This window comes from Leopardus geoffroyi, chromosome B4 (assembly GCF_018350155.1).
Source record: "Leopardus geoffroyi isolate Oge1 chromosome B4, O.geoffroyi_Oge1_pat1.0, whole genome shotgun sequence".
Classification (NCBI taxonomy): domain Eukaryota; kingdom Metazoa; phylum Chordata; class Mammalia; order Carnivora; family Felidae; genus Leopardus; species Leopardus geoffroyi.
Genome location: NC_059341.1, coordinates 84,451,041 through 84,468,982, shown reverse-complemented (window position 1 = coordinate 84,468,982; position 17,942 = coordinate 84,451,041). Strand labels below are relative to the sequence as shown.

At 51.3% G+C, this 17,942-nt stretch overlaps 2 protein-coding genes and 1 long non-coding RNA gene across 8 annotated transcripts; 1 reads left to right on the top strand and 2 right to left on the bottom strand.

Annotated features, from left to right (window-relative positions):
* Positions 1 to 203: 203 nt before the first annotated feature.
* On the bottom strand, positions 204 to 5,537 carry DTX3 (deltex E3 ubiquitin ligase 3). 6 transcript variants are annotated; one of them, XM_045467260.1, is made up of 6 exons: positions 5,169 to 5,525; positions 3,793 to 3,857; positions 3,523 to 3,599; positions 2,415 to 3,149; positions 1,251 to 1,469; positions 204 to 902 (listed from the first exon to the last, which is right to left on the bottom strand). In XM_045467260.1, exons 3-6 carry the CDS (start codon positions 3,549 to 3,551, stop codon positions 827 to 829), a joined length of 1,059 nt encoding a protein of 352 aa, XP_045323216.1. In that variant the 5' UTR covers positions 3,552 to 3,599; positions 3,793 to 3,857; positions 5,169 to 5,525; the 3' UTR covers positions 204 to 826. The 6 variants fall into 6 exon arrangements, with proteins under 6 accessions (XP_045323216.1, XP_045323217.1, XP_045323211.1 ...); XM_045467261.1 differs by having other exon boundaries at positions 2,415 to 3,168; positions 5,169 to 5,523; XM_045467255.1 differs by having other exon boundaries at positions 830 to 1,468; positions 2,414 to 3,149; positions 5,169 to 5,537.
* Positions 4,859 to 6,724, top strand: LOC123592213. Its single transcript, XR_006709634.1, has 2 exons — positions 4,859 to 5,060; positions 5,786 to 6,724. It is a non-coding gene; the product is annotated as an uncharacterized LOC123592213 (long non-coding RNA).
* On the bottom strand, positions 6,657 to 17,363 carry PIP4K2C (phosphatidylinositol-5-phosphate 4-kinase type 2 gamma). Its single transcript, XM_045467254.1, has 10 exons — positions 17,026 to 17,363; positions 14,375 to 14,472; positions 13,575 to 13,671; positions 13,063 to 13,206; positions 10,639 to 10,785; positions 10,409 to 10,447; positions 9,700 to 9,813; positions 9,061 to 9,328; positions 8,754 to 8,857; positions 6,657 to 8,568 (listed from the first exon to the last, which is right to left on the bottom strand). The coding sequence occupies exons 1-10, from the start codon at positions 17,197 to 17,199 to the stop codon at positions 8,488 to 8,490; spliced, it is 1,266 nt and encodes a 421-aa protein (XP_045323210.1). The 5' UTR covers positions 17,200 to 17,363; the 3' UTR covers positions 6,657 to 8,487.
* Positions 17,364 to 17,942: the final 579 nt, after the last annotated feature.

The window sequence follows — 17,942 nt, the reverse complement described above, 5'->3', positions numbered from 1 at the left end:
ACAACAAACAAACCCCTCTAAATCCTGATTCGGACATGGAAGTGGCAGGAGCCCACTAAATACCTTCTCCCCAAGCGCTCTGGAGACAGACTGGGGAGATACACGGGGATTTCCCCAGACCACCACCCCCTTCCCCTTCTCAGCAGGTTCCGCTCCCCACCCCACCCCCACCCTGGTCCACAGAACTGAACGGGTGTGGCATGGAGAGTTGCATATTTTACTTTATTTTTATTAAATTAAAAGCTACAGTCTGGCGGCGATTCCAGAACAGGGTAAAGAGGCTCCTTATAGGGGGCAGAGAAGAGCGGGAGACAGACTGACAGAGACGGAGACACAGGAGAGAAAAGACAAGGTTAAGGTAGAAGGGGGATTATTTCTGAAGAACACACAAGGCCGGCTCCTTGGGGGCTCACACCAGCCCCATTCCCCCTCCCCCACACCTAAGTTCAGCAGTGGAGAAGTTTGTGGGGGCAGGGGGCTCAAGAGACCCTCCCTCCCCACCCAGGTCCTTTCTCAGCTTAGTCACTGGAGCACAGCACATACCAGAAAAAGCCAAGGGCAATGGAGGGGGTAGGGAGATCGGGAGTATGTACACAGGGAGGAGGGGAGCAGAGCCTTCTGCCAGAAGGGAGTGGCTCTCGCACTGCACTGAAGCACTTGGCCTGTGGGGGACAGGGGAAGGGATTGCCCCCTCCCTCTCTGAACTCCTTCCCCAGTCAGACTGGTCCCCTATTTGTGTGGCGTGGGGGGCAGAGGGAGATAGGAGAACAGAGGCTTCCGCTGGGTCCTATGGAGAAAGGCAAGGGCCTGGCAAAGGGGACGTCCTTCAGTCATCTGTGATACCCTTGGCTCTCAGCTCTTCTTGCACCCGGGTCAGGTACGTGGGGTCCGGGTACCCAAACCTGGGAGCAAAGAGAAATGAAGGTCAGGATTAGCTGTTTTAGCTTACTCGTATTAGCCTCATGCTCACCTTCATTCTGGGTGCCCCATTCCAGCCCCTTCCCGTCTCCCCTAAGGATATGCAAATCTGAGATAACTTAGCCCACTTCTGCTTATTTTCATAGGTGAAGCTGGGCATATTGGACCAGGTTTAATGTAGAGAAACTGGGACGGAAAAGATGGTTGAATAGTTTGGGGGTGGTCCTCTCCACTTGGGAGGTTCCCAGAGAGAGGGGGCCTGATGTGGTTCCCTCACTGGAAATGGAGAGAAGGGGAGGAGCCAAGGAAAAGAAAACGAAGGAGGGTCGCACAGCTGGGGTCCCCCTGTGCAGCTGGTCTTGTGGTGGATGTCGTTCCAGGTGATGACATTCGGTCTCCCTGTGGTCATGGACGTGCCAATAGTGAAGGTGAGACGCTGGTCAAATGCCTTGCGGAACAGGGTCAGCACCTTGTTGCCCTCAGGGCAGTCCGGGAGGTAGGCCACCCGTGTGGTGCCAGGATACCGAACTCCTGGGTTCGGGTGTTCAGCCTGGGAGGAAGGGGAAGCAAAGTGGACAATGAGCATCTGGGCATCTGAAGGCCCATGATGCCAACAGAGGGTCATCCTGGCCAGCTGTCTGTCTGGGGTCACCCCCAGCTAATGCTGGCAGGGCAGCAACAGGCTGACAGCCTTTCAAGGAAGGAGAGACTGCAGCAGAAGCCTGTCTTTGGACAAAACCCTTACTGTTAAAGAGGTTCTTTCTGCGGCCTCAATCCCTCAAGTCTCAATTCGGCAATGAACGGATTCCCAAAAGTGACGGAAAGTAGCTGGTCCTTACTCACCAGACAGCTCAGCCGAAACGTGAAGACTGACAATAATCTATCCTGCAGCCTTCCCTTCTCCCACCTGAAAACACTCCCAGTGCTTCTTTGCCTGCCTAACCTGTTCCATTTTCCCATTACTCCTCTTCAGAGCTTCCTCATCCCTCTGCCAACCAGGACCGGCAATCACTCTTGGTCAAGCAGGAAAACACCCATAGGCTCTTGACCACTCCTATTTTAACCTTCCACTGTCATCAAGATTTTCCTCCCTTGTCAATCTGGAACAAAGTAACGCTCTTGCTCTGTGAGGAGGGTCAGATCCCTTCGGGCTGTGCCTGCCTACACGTGAGCCACCATCTCCACGGAATTCACCTCTGCCAGGAATAGTTGATGACGTCCAAGGTCATCAAGGAAACGGTATTCAATTCCTTTCTCCCATACCTGATTTTCATGTGTGCCTTGGAGTCGTGGAATGGAAAAGCTGGGCCTCAAGGGGGACCTCCCAGCTCCAGGGCACTGAGTGGGAAGGCATGCTGGGAGACGGCAAGACTACATCACATCTAACGAACACACTCCCCCTCACCCAGTTTTCCTAGGCCAGAGAACATGCTTGGGGCACACCAAAGGAGCTCGGGCTAAACCAAAGGGCAAAGGCAGGCCATAGGTCTTCTTACCCCTGGACACCGGGCGGGAAGACGTACTGGATGACGATGGTGCCGTACTTCTCATAGCTTGGCAGCAGGAGTGTGGCGTCCTTAGAGACCAGCATCCGCCCATTCTGGGGCTGGTTGCCCACCAGCTGCCCATAGAAGCGGCCACACATGGGACAGGCCTTTTTCACCTGCAGGGCTCGGGTGATGCAGCCCTCACAGAATGAGTGCCGGCACTTCTCCAATGTCTTGGCATTCTGAATCTCCCCCAGACAGATGGGGCAGGTGCTCTCCTGCTCTTCTGTCTCCTCCCGAAGGCGGGGAGGAAGAGGAGGGGGTAGGGGAGGAGGAGGCGGGGGAAGCCCCCGAGCCCCTGGGGGCAGGAGCGGGGCTGCTCGCAGAGGGGGAGGGGGAGGCCCTGGGCGGTGCAGCTCAGGGTGTTCCCCACCACCCCCCAAAGCTAGGCAGCCCATAAGCTCTCCCTGCCTCTGAGCTTTCTTCAGCTCTTTCTCGGCCTCTTTCAGCAGCCCCTTGAGAGCCTTCCGGGCCAGGTAGAGCCCATTAGGAGGAGCAGGGGGAGGGCCCTGCGGGGAAAGCTGGAGGACATAGATGTCAGAAGTCTCGCCGTCTATGAGGATGGACACACGGTGCTCCTCCCGAAGCCGGGCCAGCCGGGCTGGGGTCTCCTTGCTCAGGAAGTCCCACACAGGCTTAGAGACAGTCACCTTGTTCTTGCAGGTGCCTCCACAGGCTGCCATTCTGGACAGGACGAACGACACTGCCCCCAGGGTGAAAGGGACTCAGGGTGGGGGGTCCCTATTTGACAAAGTCAGTGCCTCCTACTTCAGGTTCCTTTCCAACCCTATATTACCTCTACTGTCTCAAAGGCCAACCCCAACTCCTCCCCCAAGTTCATTTTCTGTTTCCTCCTATCTTTCAAACCCCCAGCACCCACTGAAGAGCAAAACAAGTTTTAATAACTTTATTATTATCATCATCTGAGCCAAGCATCAGTCTTGGTTCTCTTTACACTCCTCCCAAGATCACAGATATCATCTAGCCCTCCTCCCTCTGGGTGAAAACTGGGTTCTTTAAAGGGGAGGGAGACTTTTTGACCCTCCTTTTTGCTCACTTTGATCCTGAAGAGCTTAGAATTGGCATGCAGGCTCTCTCTCTCTGTCCCTGCTCCCTACTTGTAGGTTGTGTGACCTGGTAGGTGGAAAGGAAAAGGAGGGAAAGTGAGAAGCCCCCTACCCCCTTCCCACATGCCCCAACCCAGCAGCCCATGTAACAGAAGACTGGGAACCTGGGTGTAAGTTACTGGGAATGGGATTACTTGGCACATGGAATGGAGGAAACCAATTTACAGGTGAAAGCTGAAGTTCCCAAGGGAGGCACATACCTGGAAAGCCCATGGACGATGAAAGCAGCAGAAATTCCTCTTTTTCCACACTCAGCTGACCAGGTCTAGGGGGAAGGGGGACAGTAAAGGGTTATGATGACCAATGTCACTCCACCAGCAGCCCAGAAACAAATCAGAAACTCCTCTTCCATTTCTTCTCCTTCTTTCCTGCAGAATCCCATCCCCAGCCTCTCCCCAAGTTGCTAAAGATGGAACTTCAACAATGCTAACTTTCCTCTTTTCTCCTCCAGCTCTGAGGCTCTGGAGAAAGCCTAGGGCACAGATAAGAGAAGTCAGGAAGGGTGAAAGCCCACACAGATGGAGGACTTTCCTGCCACCTCCCTCAGATCACATGGATAAGAAGATTTCCTAGGCTCCCAACTCCTTACCGTGCCCCATATTCCCAAGTAATTCAGCCCCTATCGCTAGGGAGACTTCTTTGAGGAGAAGTCCGCTTGGAATGCAAACAAAGTGGCAAGAACCCCTGCAATAACAAAGTTCTTACTGTCACCTTTTAAACCCAGCACTAGAGCATAAGCCTGTCAGCAACTCAGGCTGCATTTAGGGAGGGGTGGGGAACAGCAGGGGCTCAGCTGGAGGAGCCTGCTGTTTCCCCTGAGTCTTAACCATGTTCAGCTACAGAGGTGTACCTACAACACCTCCACATGTAGCTCAAATAGAAAGAGGGGCCATTAGTGTGACCTCAATTCCTAGACTGATCCAAAGGGGAGCGGCTCTGTTTGTGCCTCCATCATAGTCCCCTCAAAGCCATTTGCACCTCCAGGTTCAGAAAGTGAAATTGAAATCCTAGAACCTCAGCTCCTTCGGTCTGTCCAAGGTGGAACACCCCCCTCGCCATCAGAGGGAACCCAGGACCTAGATGTCCTTAGCTCCAAGTCCTGCTGGCACAGAAAAGGGAGGCGGGGCCACAGCTTATGCTGGGTCTCCGATTCCTCTGGGGCAACCCAGGCCGGACACAGGGCCAGTCCCTCCCTCCAGACAGAGGCCAGACAGGGGCAGCCGGGAGGGGCGAGGGTCCCTGGGGGCATCAACTGAGGCAGCCCCACCCCTCCCCCTATGACCTCCTGCAAGACCCAGAACCAGCCCCCACGTCCCCCTCTCGCCGGAGCCCCCAGAGCCCCAGCACTGGGTGGGGGTGCATGTCGGCCCGATCGCAGTCCCCAGAACCCCCAAATGGAGGCCAAGGCTGGAGGGTGATAGGAAGAGGATCGGCCAGGCGTGGAGGGGGCCCCTGGCGCCGTGCGCGGGTGAGGAGGCAGAGGAGGGGGCTCAGGGGGGGCAGGGAAGGCGCGCGGGGGGTGCGAGCGGGGTCCGGGGGGCGCGCGGTGGGTGTGGGGGGCGCCGGGCTCACCTACCTCTCGTCAGCGCCGCCATTGCCGGTCACATGACTGAGGCTGTTGCTGGGATGACGGTCTGGGCCCTAGCAACAAGGGGGGGGGGGGGAGACCCCGAGAAGGTGGGGGGGGAGTTTGCAGAGGGGGTGCAGACCAAGAGAAAGGGTAGGAGGGAGGACAGCACCCGCTTCTCCCGTACAGGTGATAATCACCGTTTCCTCTGACCCCCTTCCATGCAAGAGCCCCTGCCCTTCCGCCCCAAAACAAAAATGGAGGCGCCGTCCCAGTCTTTGGAGGGAGGGGGTGGCGTGTGGAACCGAGGGTAGGAGGTTAAATCTCTTGGAGACGCCACCCTTCTCGCTTCCCCCTCCCGGGAGGGGCCCTCTGCCTTTGCTATTCCAGCCAGCTGCGTGGCGGCTTCAGCAAGCTGGTGGTGGATGGGTGGGCGAGGAGTGTCGGTTAGGTAGGTGGGCAAGGGGGCAATTTTTCTGTGATCCTTATGCTAGAAGGGCCTTTGAGTAATAATTCGGGATGGGAAGAAGAGTCATAGTAAAAAGAAAAGCACTGGTTCTGAAAAATAAACAAACCCCAGGACTAAACTATTTCAATTCCTTCCCTCATCGCTTGCCTTTTCCTAGGTTGTTACCTTCTGTGACCCCCACAACCTGCTCCCAGATGGGTGTTGGTAAGTGCCTCTGATTTTTGTTTCCACAAACAGGGATACTGAGGCCAGTGCCGAATGGGAGGTGAATATATATATTTTTTTAATGCCTTGCGGGGGGTGGGGGGGGGATGTCAAGTCTATGGTTTAAATAGAGTTAAAAACTCTCAAAGAAAAAAACAGCCCTGTTCTGTTCTGCTTCCCACATCAGAGCAATCTCCGCCCCCAGTCCAACTCACTTCCCTGGGGCCACATCAAGCCAGGTTTTTCCACCAGCCAAAGACCTCATCAGCCAAACAGTGCTGGATCTCCCAGACTGGCAACAACCTCTGTTTATCCACCCCTTTCTTCACTCCCCCTCTGGGCTGGAGGGTTGGTCACTTTTTTCTTTCCCAGGACCCTGCTGTCCTCTTCCTGCTCTGCAGAGAGGATATCTTTCCCAGGAAGCCTGGGGGACACCCAGTGCCTTCTTTTAGCTCCTTCATGCATGCTTTGAGAGGTTCACTCACCTTTACAGGAATGGGTGTGTGATCAAGCCCAGAACCCTGGGGGAAGAGGGGCAGTCACATCATCTGTTCTCCCTGCCCCAACCCATAGCTGAACTCCCACAAAGCTGGAGAGTAAGTTTTTCATTCCCATGCACACCCCTCACAACCTTTTAAGTTCACAGCTATCTATCTAGAAAGCCACATTCTTAGTTAGGAGCCCAACACCTTAAAGATCAATTCTTCATCTGGTCTCCACACCCCTAAGCACAGTGTTCCTCAGGAAAGTGGGGGAGGGGAGGCATGCCTGTGAAGGAATATGGCTTCAATAAGTTACTTCCTATACAATGACAGCAACGGGAGTAAATACACAAGATCTTTTTTATTAATTAATAAAACAAAAAAGATGAAAAACAGAAGCAACAAATGAAGACCATACTGCTCATGATACATCAGCCACATGGTCAGAAAACCAATTTCTAAAGAGCAACAGCTGCTGGTGTCATGGAGTTTTATTGCATTCAACAGGGGAAAGGTAGATGGTTGGAATGAGAGAGATCATCAGGCCCCTGACGGGAGATATTATAGGGGCTCTAATCTTTAGCCGTGGACTCCTCTTGTTACTTCCTCTGGAGCAGAAGATGGAGGAGAGAAAGGAAGTCTCTTTTATGACTGCATGACTTCTTGTGAGATCAGTCCAGCTAGATACAGAGCAAAGAATCTTTGCATCCCCACAGGCCAGTCGCTGGTGCCCATCTTTATGTTAAAAAAAAAAAAAAAAAAAAAAAGCGTAGAAGCCGTAAGGGGGATGGAGGGTAGCAAGAATGGCTGCCTTAGCCCCAGAGGCATTAGGGGGAGGGGAGGCCACTATCTGGTTCATCAGGGTCCTCTACATTCTGAGACTATCACATGTCATTTCGACTCTTTGGAGGAGGCCGGGTGATTGAGTTATGGCTCTGACTCCTCTCTGGGGGTGGAGAGTGAAGATGACAAAGAAGGCCATCTGTCCCCTGGGAGACACAGTAGCGGTATGGGACGAGAAAGAAAGGAACAGAGTGACAAATCCAACTGGAAAAAGGGTTTGAGAAGGGGCTGGGAAGGAAATATGTTAGGCGCACACCTCCAAGGACTCAAACTCTCCAGGGCCCAGGGGCCGATGAAAATGGAGGCCCCCACACTGGAGACCTTCATCCTCTTGAAATGACCGGGGTTGACCCGGGTACAGATATTCCCCCTGCTGGGAATAAAACCTCAGGGATGGCTAGACATGAAGAAAGGAAATCTAGCACTGGGAATGAACCTTATACCCTGGCCCATCGCCCCAGCCTCCAGAACTGCCCACACCCCCACTGAAGGGTTCCAGCCCCAGGAGGCATGGGAGGTCCTGGTGAAGAGCAGCAACAAACATCTTCACCCAGACTTGAACACTTTGGTCATCTCTGGGCTCTTGTGCCCAAAGTACTGGGGTGGGGGGCGGAAGTGGGGTGAGGGAAGAGGTTGGAGAGCAGTCAATTCTTGACAAAGACCTCCAGTTCCCCACATAATCACGAGTCCTCCTGGATCCCACCTCTGTGAGGTGCCAGCCGGCTCGCCACTCTCCACCCCATGTGTGTGTAAGATGGGCCACATCCCATCACATATGTGCATGCCAGCACCCACAACTGTAGTATCTTGAAAGTCCTCCTTCCCAGGGCCTCCTGGGAAGGAGGCATGCCACAGTGAGTTCTATAAAGTTATCAGCAAAATTCAGACACTCTTAGTTTATCCCATGCAGCAAAGTGCATCCGGAGTAGCTTCTTGAGCCAGGTCCATCTGTCCAGTCAAGTCCTGAAGATGGCAGAGAACCCCCTTCCCCCATCACCTCCTATGTTATAGAAACAACAGGACATGTACAAAGATCAAGGCACTTGGGAGTGAGTCAACATTAACACTCTCATGAAGCAAGCAGACTTGTTGGGGGGGAGAGAGAGAAGGAAGAAAACTAGACAGGGGGAGATAGGACAGTGTATTTCTGAGGGCCAGGAAGAGCCTACTCAACAAGATGGAGTTATCTGAATGGAAGGAGCCTGTAGCTAGTATTTAACAAAGGAGGAAGAGAAGAAACAGTGGTCAACATTCCACAATTCCCCTAAGCCTCTCACAACCCTGCCACCTTGAACATAAAGCAGCAGTCAGCATGGAGTCAGGCAGTCTCTTAGGCAAAGATGTTGGTAATAAAATCCAGGAATCTCTTAGCATACTGCTCAGGATGCACAGTGGAGATCTCTGCCCCAGCCTGTGACAGGAGATAGGGAACACGGTGTCAGGCCACCCTGACACCTCTCCCCACTGCCTACCCTCCGTTCCACTCCACACCACTTCCATCCCCAACCCTTTGTCCTTCTGCCACCCCACTGCTCCAGCACAAAAGGCTCCCTGTTCCCAAACAGTCAAGACAGGAAGGCTTTGGGGAACCCTCACCCCATGTTTGACGGTTTTGGCCGCATGAGCTGCTTTCTTCTTGGCATCATATTGTGTCAGGATGTCAATGAGGCCCATAAAATACACCTCCTTCTGGGGGGCCCCTGGGGAAAGAAACCAGCAATGAAGAGCATGTGTTGTCCCAATTCTCTCTCCCAAAGAAGCAATCAGATCTGTTTTGGAAAGCTAAGCAGCCTTTCCACCCACCACCCTGGTCTCTGTTCTACAAGGCCAAGCCCTCCACCCACCCCCCACCCCACCCCCGGCCCCTGCCCCACACCCTTAATATTCCCAGAACCTTTCTCACCCTCAGCACTCCGGATGGCGTAGACATCAATGAAGGACTCAAACTCTCCAGGGCCCAGGGGCCGATGAGAATGGATGTAGCCGCCAATACCCTCAGGGGAGGTGCCATAGGAGCCCACGAGCGCAGGTGGTCCCGTCAGGCCACAGTCCCCATCCCCCTCTGACTCCTCCTCCCGCACAGGTCCCTCCTCCTCTGGGTCCGAGCCCCGAATGATGTCATGGATGCCCAGCAGAAGGCTGTAGTCCATGATCTTCAGCTGCACTAGGAACTGAGACCCCACTGAAAAGTTAGATACCTCAGATCTCCTTCCCCACTCCCACATACCACCCTTATACCTCCACTCCTGAGCTTCTGAGGCCCTCTTGGTGGAAGGAAGGATGCAGATTGAGGGAGTATATCATTGACCTTTAGTACATAAATGTCCTGGTATCTGAGGTCATCCTTTTAACTGATTCTAGCCACCCCATCCATGGGTCACCTCCAGGAGTTTTTCATGTCTCAAACCCAACTCCCCTACATGCAGAGAACCCAAAGAATAAAAGGAAGGGGAGCAGTTCCCTCAGATTGTGAATGGGAGAAACAACCGCCCTGTGGGGAGCTAAAGGAAGCAGCTACTTCCCAAAGCACCCCAATCATCACCTCCACGTCTCTCTTTAGCTTCTCTAGAAATACTTTCTTCTCCTCTTCACCAATATAAACTTTCTGGTTCTTGTTGAGAAAATCCATATCCTTAAGGGTGGGCAATTCTTTAACCTGAAAATAAGTAAAGGGACACCTTGGGAATATATCCCTCTCCCCAAGGTCTCAGAGAACCATGCTCTACCTGGGGCTCTACGTCTAACTCAGTGGCTTTGAGGGGAGAGAGATCTTATAGCCCCTCTCTGACTCCACACTGCAATGCTGCCCCAGAGGCTGTTCTCAGCTCTAGTGGCTTCTCCAGACTCAGTCACTGCAGCGGTACCCCAAATCACATCCCATTACCTTCTGCTTATGGCTTTCAGTCAAGACCCCTCATGCTGACTTTTCTTTCTTCTTCTTAAGCAAAAATAGCTGCTTGATACAAAGAACCCGGAGTGGGGGGTAGAGGGTAAGCATTTTACTCTTAAAGTTTGTCATCTTCATCCATCCCCAAACCTTCCACAGGAAATAACCTATGCCAGTGAGAAAGCACCTTTTTCCACTGCGCATTCCAAACATTTAATCCCTGGATCAGCACAGGTTTACATCTCTCTTCTTTTTGGCAGTTTAAGATAAGAATAAGTAGCTGACGATCCCTACCTCTATCCTAAAGAGATCCCTTTATCTGCCCTCCCTCATCCCTCACCGTATCATCTAATATTAGTATCACCTTTTCCTTATCGCTGGCTTCTCGGGACACTAGGGAGCCCTGTGGAGAGACCCAAAGATCAAGTCAGCAGAAGTGGCTAAAAGAATAGTCAGGATCCAGCTCCTAAGACAAGTACTCAAACCCACAGTCTTCTTTCCTTTGAAACGAACCATCGAAGCGCCCCCCCAGGCCCTTCCCCATTCTCAGGCCATCAGGAGCCTCTCCCTCAGGCCTAGCTATCCTCTTCTTACCTTGAGGTCATACTTCCTGTGCACAGGAAGACGGTGGCTAAACATGTTGCGCATCACAAGCATGTAGCTGTCTTCGCTGTCCACGCTGACTCGGTACATCCCCAGGAACTGGGGCAGCAGTGTGTTGCCATGGCACTTCACGATGTACTGGGGTAGAAGGGAGGAAGGAATGGGGAGAAGCTGAGCAGTAAATGCATAAACAGCCCAGAGACGGGAGTTCAAATACCACCGTTCCAGGGTAGGGCAGACAACTTCAAGTAGCGAGATTACGAGGCCAAAAGTGGTGGGGACTGTTACAGAGGCCTGCGGTTATCCACGCCGCTCGGGGCTCCTCGTCTCCTCTGATGTAGTCCATCTGTGGAATGTCTCTTAATCTGACAGTGCCTTCTCTCATTTCCTCTTCATCACTCTTTGAGATGAGGAAGGTAAGATGATCCTTATTTTAGACCCTCTTTAAGTACAAGGGGTCACAGAACCAGGATTAGAAATGACATCTGCTTACCAATGAAGTGATTTTACCTAGATTAACATTTCCTGGTGGGCTAGATTCCTGTAGTAAAAATGTTTGCATGGTGGCCTCTTTCAGGGCTAACCATCTCTCAGTATTGCTGCCTACTTCTCTTCAGAGCCAGCCTTCTCGGAAAAGTAGTCTGCAATCAACCTACTTCCTCTCGTTTACACCTCAAACCAGTAAAAATCAGATCATACCCTCGGTTTTCCTCTGAAATCTATCTACTCCTCCCTTCTTCAGATCCCTCAGTTGCCAAATCCAACAGGGATTCTAGTCATTGTATTTCAAGTAGGTGGCACCGGATCCCACTGACCAGTCTCTCGCCAGAACTCTCTTCACCCTGAGCCCCACTCTGACACTCTTCCAATTCTCCTCCTGTCTCTCCTCGAATCCCACACAGAACAAAGCAGGGCATCCGGCGATTCAGAGTCTCCTTCATGGGCTCCTCTCTCTACTTGCTCCTCAAGGTTCTATCCTGAGCCTTCTTTTCAGGTCTTCTCCACACATTTCCCCATCAATAACCTCATCCATATTTACGGCTTTCATTACCATCTACTCACCTGTAACTCTCAAATCTACACTTCTACTTTCCTGAACTCCACTCCCCAACCACTTACGGGACATCTATATCTGGAAGAACTGTAGAAACCCTGCATTCAACACATCTAAAGCAAAGCTGTCTTCTCCCCAAAACCGTTTTCTTTTTCTGCTTCCCAACTGTTAATGAGTGGACACCCAGTCACCCCTAACCAGGAATCTGGAGGCACCTCTGCCTGAATTCCCATGAGTCTCTCACAGGTCTTCCTCTGTGTGTCCACTGCCATCCCTCCTCCAGCCTTCGTCATTCCTCACCTAGACTGTTATCGTTACCTCCTACTTGGCATCTTCACTCAAGGTATTCTTTTCTCTAACCCATTCTTGAAAGTGCACTCACAGGGCTATTTCTAAACAACATACCTGTCTCAGAGCTCTGTGCCTTTACGTGTTTTCCTCTGCCTCGAATGTTTTCTTCCACCTTTCCCGTGAGTCCATTCTAGTCTTCCAAGACTCAACTTCTATGCTACTCCCTCTAAAAATCTCTCCCTGAACCTCCCAGTGCAGCTCTTTCCCCAGGTAAGTTGGGATGCTCTTCCTCTGCACTCCCACAGCATTCTTTACGTACCTCTACTCCTGCACACATCTTGCTGTGTGCTAATACTCATTTCCTACTCTCTGCCGTTAGACCAAGAGATACTCCAGGGTCTCTTCCTCATTCACTTCTTTCTCTACTGCCTAATGTAGGGCCTAGTAAGAATAGACATTCAGTGTTTGTTGAATAAACCAAACATTTTTCGAGTCTTTCATTTATTCCTTGCTCGTTGACTTTGGGGATATATTTCTTCAGTAGGAAGATATTCAGTGTTTTTATCACCAAAATATTCCAGAAACTCCACATTCCAAGTTAATCTAATCAGACAGAATAGCCTCCCTAATCCCACTTAGGACTGGATGTGATCATAGCTTCTCTCCTCCAGTTTATCCCCAATTGTGTGCTTATCCTGATTTTCTCTTCAAAACCGCATTTATTCCTGACAGTATATTTGGCATTAACACTTCACCTAATTCTGGCTTAGTCTACAGTTTATACTTTGCTGTATGTGTGCCCTTTACATATCAATCCACAGTGCTTTTCGATTATAAATGCCAAAGGAGAAGGAACACGTCTAACTTCTCCTATTTAGAAAAGAACACAACGAGGTATTCAGAGGCTTTTTCTGAAATTCCTCGTTTTCAAATACATGATGTCAAGTGCTTCTTGGGAAGCAAAATAGGTTGCAGGGAGGAGAAGGGATAGGAAGTCTCCCAATGTGCTCTAGCAGCCGAACTATGAATAGAGAGGAAGGGGAAAGAATGAAGCTGGAAAGAGGCCTGACCTGGTGGTAGTTGGAGAGGTTGCTATGCATGTCAGCAATGTCCTCACTGGATACTTCTTTGATGACCAGAGTTCGATCATAGGAGATAAGGAAGCGACCATCACTGCCTTCACTTTCACTTGGGGGACTTCGGGTAAGGGATACCTGGGGACACAAATAGGCCAGAGGCTCTTTTCCTCTTTGCATGGAGATGCAAGTCATAGGATAATGGTCAAGTGAATGTGCCTGAAAGTGGATAAAACCCTTGCATAAAAGGTTGAGCTGGGGATCTTAATCTGATGACCCTACTATGGACTGAATGATAGTGAAAGCAAAATTTTTAATGTGGCCACATTTTCCCCCAAGGAAAGGGTAAGTGGCTTTCATCAGATTTTTGAGATGCCTGTGACCACAAATAGGTAAAGAATCAGACTTGTCAAGGCTCTCATATCTCCAAACATGACTGGCCCAAGGAGTTCCCCATTTGTTAGGGAGAAATGACTCCCCTCACCCGAAAACCCGAGTAATCTCACCAAGTAATCTTGGTCATCAATGCCAAATCGATCACGGAGGTTCCTGAAGACCTGGGGACAATACTCCTTGAACTTGAAATGACTAGGCAGATTTTCCCTGAAATAAGGGTTTTCAAGGTAAGAAAACAAAGTTAACAATACTACATTTATACAGGGCTTGACAGTTTACAGAGCACCTTCATACACATTACCTTATTTGAGTCTCATAAAACTCTTGTGAAGTCCTTTAAAGGGGTATATTTTTTCCTTTATTTTATTCCCTATATTTAAAGGGGTATTTTATAGAAGGAGAGTCTGTAGCACAGGGTGGTTGAGGTGCCTGCTTCAAACACATGCCTGGTAAGCAGCTTAAACAAACCAGGATCTAATGCCCAGCCAAACAGTAGTGTTTCCCAAATCTCATGCAAGTTCGAGACATCCTAAAATTGGCAATAGGTGCCACAGTTTTGAATGGCATCTTTTGATACCGGGAGCACTTAGGAGACTCAGATATTTCTTTCAAGCAATCTCTATCAGAAGGCTAATGGTAAGGGAATCCAAATATATTTACTCTATGGTATCACCAGGTCAGATGAAAAACAAACTAGTATAAATATTCCAGCGTTCTCTACACTGGTAGTCATTACAATGGTTTCTTTGCACGATACTGAATTTCTGCACTGGGAAGGAGGTTAGAACATAGAGTTTGTAAGCTGCCTTCCACATCTAAAACCTTCAACTCATGCCATCTTAACTCTTAAACTTACGTAATACTCTCTTCTGGGAAGGCTGACGTGAGAAGAGCAAGGATCTCCACGTACCTGTGGAAAAGGTGATTGTTGACCTTGATCTTGGAGCTAGCCTTAAAGTCATCTGGCAGCAGCATCACTGGGGGAGGCACCTGGCTGAGCTCATTGATCTGATAAGCCAAAACAAGAATAGGGAGCCAGTGAGTAGGGGTATGGAGAGCTACTTCTACACTGTGTCTGGGCAAGAGTCACAAAAGGGCAACTCAAACCTCATTCCTTTAAAAACACTGGTTATGCAACTACTTGCCAGAGGTGAGAGAATGCGTTGACCTCTTCTGCTGCCCAGCAAGGACTGCAGTGAGCAACCCCCACACACAGCCCCTCACACTCCACCCCCGTGGAACTTCATGCTCACAGCAGTCATTTTATATTAGGCAAACCCTGTAAGCAGCTCAGGACTATTTTTAAAGCTGTGAGAAGTTCTAAAGAAAAAATACCCTCAGCAGACTCAAGACAAACAGTTCCATGCTCCATTAAAAACAAAACAAAAGGCATTCCTTAAAGTACACAAGAGCGTTAATGGGACTCCGGGGAGTCAACAGCAACAAGAATAACATGTCCACGTCCTGCAGGAGGCATCTCCTTACAAACAGGATCAGTCCTTCCAGACCACCCTGACCCAGGTCTCTCTAGTAGGTCCCCACCTGCCTGGGTGTAAGGTAAAGAAGAGCAGCTGATTCTAGAGGGAATGCAGGTGGGCGGAAAATAAGAGTTCATTAAGGTATCTGTTCCTAAAGTCAAGCCAACCCACGGCCCAAAGGAGGCGAGCAACACATGCCCTCCCTGGCCCCCAGAGCCAACCATCTGCTAATTTTGGGTGGAAAGGGAGTTCCTGTACTAAGAAATCCCAAGGAGATGTGTTTTCCCCCCAGCGTTGCCATGGTACTGCTCACCCACCTTTAATAGTGCACTTATCATATGACTCTAATGGCTAGTTTATGTAAATTCCCCACCTAAATCATGAGCTCTTCAAGGGCAAGGACCAGCTGTAATTGTCTGCATCTCTCGGGTGCCTTGCTAGCATAATGTTTGGCACAAGGGGTCCTGAAGTGTTTATTAAGTGAATAAATGAATGCCTTGCCTAACTTTACTTGATCATTCAACACAGGTTATGAAGTGCAGTCTAACCTAAATCCCACAGATTTCAGTGAAACCGTGCTCCTCTCGTTCTCGGTAGAAAAGGAGGGCAGAACATATTCCTCCAGGGTGGGGGAAAAAAAGCCACTTGAGATTCCCAGCCTAAAATTCAGCTACAGTTCTTCATGCCCCTCCTCGCCACCTGCTGTTAAGCAGGCTGAATCATCACTAAGACATATGTTCAAGGAATTCTCCATTCTAGACACTTGAAGTAAATGTGTGTTGGCTGGACGGTGGGGTGTTGGAGCTAAAGTATATATACCTGGGGAAGCTGAGGCAGGTCTCATGTAACGCCCTCTATCCTTAGCAAAGGAAGATCCTCCTTGTTAAGCTTCCCAAAGGGATGGATGGGTCACCTGGAAGGTACGTATGAGAGGCAGCCCTACCTCCATCTGCTTTGCCCATCCCAAGTGCCTTAGCCTGGATACTCTCTAATTAAAGATATTACCACCCAGGAGTTGGGAGCAGTCCACAGAACCACAAATGCAAAAGGGAGCTGGCAGACCCCCAATGACATTTTAAACCCCAAATTAAGGAGGGGACAAAAACTGTATTCTCTTCACCTCCTGCCATGACTGTAACAATTCACGGAAATGCATTCATAAAATATTGCCTGTTACATTCAAAGTCACCGCATCCTTCCCACTCCAGATCTGAGGGAAAAGGGGCAACAGTTGTGCATCCTGCACCTGAGTAAAGAAAAAGAGATTCACTGGCCTCTTTGGCCTCCTCCTCATTCCCAGGTCATAGCCTCTACCTGTTTCTAAAGTTCGCCATCATAGTGTCCCCAGGACCAGAGCTCCTCAGCCATCTGTTTGGTCAGAGATGTCCCCCAATTATACCAAACGCCATCACTCCAGCCAGCAACGGGGATGCAATTAAGACCAAAGAAATATACCATACATAAGTCCTAATGAGGCTGAGGATGGGTAGCTTCTCTGAAATGTTGTACCTCTGGAAGGGAAAGGAAAGGACAAGTAGGATCAGAAAGTCCAGAAAAGCCTGGAACTTCCCTCAAAGCCAAGGTTCCAAAATCAAGGACAGCAGCTGGAAAGGAAAGCGAACGATCCCCCTCATCCAGCTACCTTCCCTGCTCCCCTTCCACACGCACACTCTCACCAGAGACCTCTCTACCACCAACCCTGAAAAACCACTCCCCCTAATGTCCTTCCAGCTGATGCCGGGTCTGGGCCAGTCTCTGTGGCCTGGGGCTGAGGCTGGACCCGGCAGGAAGAAGGGAGAAAGTTGGATTTCAGGTGGAGAAGGCGGAACTAGGGTGGTGGAATGTAGGGCGGAGGGGGAACCAAAAGCCTACATTTCAAAAACCAACCAACCAAGCAACAACGTCTAAAACAAGATACGCCGGAGAACACCTGAGGTTTGGTGGGCAGGGACCAGGACAGCCGCGGGGAAAAGTGGCAGCGCGAGGGGCTCCGCAGGCGGGAGCGTGGAAACAGGGACGCCCGGAGGAGCACGAGCAGCTGGGTTTGGACGGGGCTCATGGGGGGGCTAATGCCAGGTCTCACCGAGTGGGCTACGCCCCACAGGAACACGCCCACCAGCGGGTCGGCCGCCCGGAACACCTTCACCTTCTGCTGCACGAAATGCTTCTTCTTGGTTTTGGAGGCGAAGCCGAAACCCGGGCCCGGGGCCGCTGTCGCCGCCGATACGGTAGCCGGCGGGACAGAGGAGGACGCCATAGTCTCCCTCTCCGGAGGGTGCACCCGACTGAGTGGAAAACCCGAGCCGGCGGCGAAGCAGGCTCCCGACCCCGGAAGCGGTGCTCACCTGGGCCGCCGTCACGTGACCGGAGGCTGCCCCGCAGGCGCGCAGCAGGGCGGTGCGGGACTGGCTCCGCCCCCTGGCGCCAGCCCGGCCCCAACGTCCGCGCGGTGGGTGGGTTCACCTGGCGCTGGGGGCGGGCGCTCGGAAGCCGTGTTCCCTGCGGGCGGTGGGCTGTCCGCCAGGCCCGGACCTGCCTCCGAGGCGATGGGGACGCGACCTGGGCAGGCCTGATTAACTCCAGGGATGGAGTGGGTGGGGCTCGGTTGCTGCAAAGTCGCCGCCTGCCGATTTTGCCCAGTTTCTAGGAGTAACCTCCCTCCCCAAAGCGCTGCTTTACGAAGTAGGAGATTCCTTAAGTGGTTTCGATGGATTAAATGTGCTTTTACAAGGACCACTCAAGCATCATTCTGGAGGGTGACTGGAGGAGTATTCTAAAAGTCTAGACAGAAGATGGCGAACTAAAACAGTGGCTGTTGGGATGGAAACGAGGGAATGGCATGTAAAGGCATATAGTTTGAGGGGCGCGGGGTTCAGTTGGAGACTTTGTCTCCGGTCATGATCTCACAACCCCCTTCGTGGGTTCGTGTCCCACATCGGGCTCTGCACCGACAGTGAGGAGACTGCTTGGGATTCTCTCTCCCTTTCTCTCTGTCCCTAC

Excerpts from the sequence above, each read along its gene's own strand:
- PIP4K2C (XM_045467254.1), bottom strand. The coding sequence starts at position 17,199 with ATGGCGTCCTCCTCTGTCCCGCCGGCTACCGTATCGGCGGCGACAGCG. Across the intron at positions 14,473-17,025 it reads TGTGGGGCGTAGCCCACTCG|ATCAATGAGCTCAGCCAGGT; the intron begins GTGAGACCTGGC and ends TTGGCTTATCAG. Across the intron at positions 13,207-13,574 it reads TTGATGACCAAGATTACTTG|GTATCCCTTACCCGAAGTCC; the intron begins GTGAGATTACTC and ends TTGTGTCCCCAG.
- DTX3 (XM_045467255.1), bottom strand. The coding sequence starts at position 3,551 with ATGCCAATTCTAAGCTCTTCAGGATCAAA. Across the intron at positions 3,150-3,522 it reads CTAAGCTCTTCAGGATCAAA|AATGGCAGCCTGTGGAGGCA; the intron begins GTGAGCAAAAAG and ends CGTCCTGTCCAG. Across the intron at positions 1,469-2,413 it reads TCCCGCCCGGTGTCCAGGGG|GCTGAACACCCGAACCCAGG; the intron begins TAAGAAGACCTA and ends CCTTCCTCCCAG.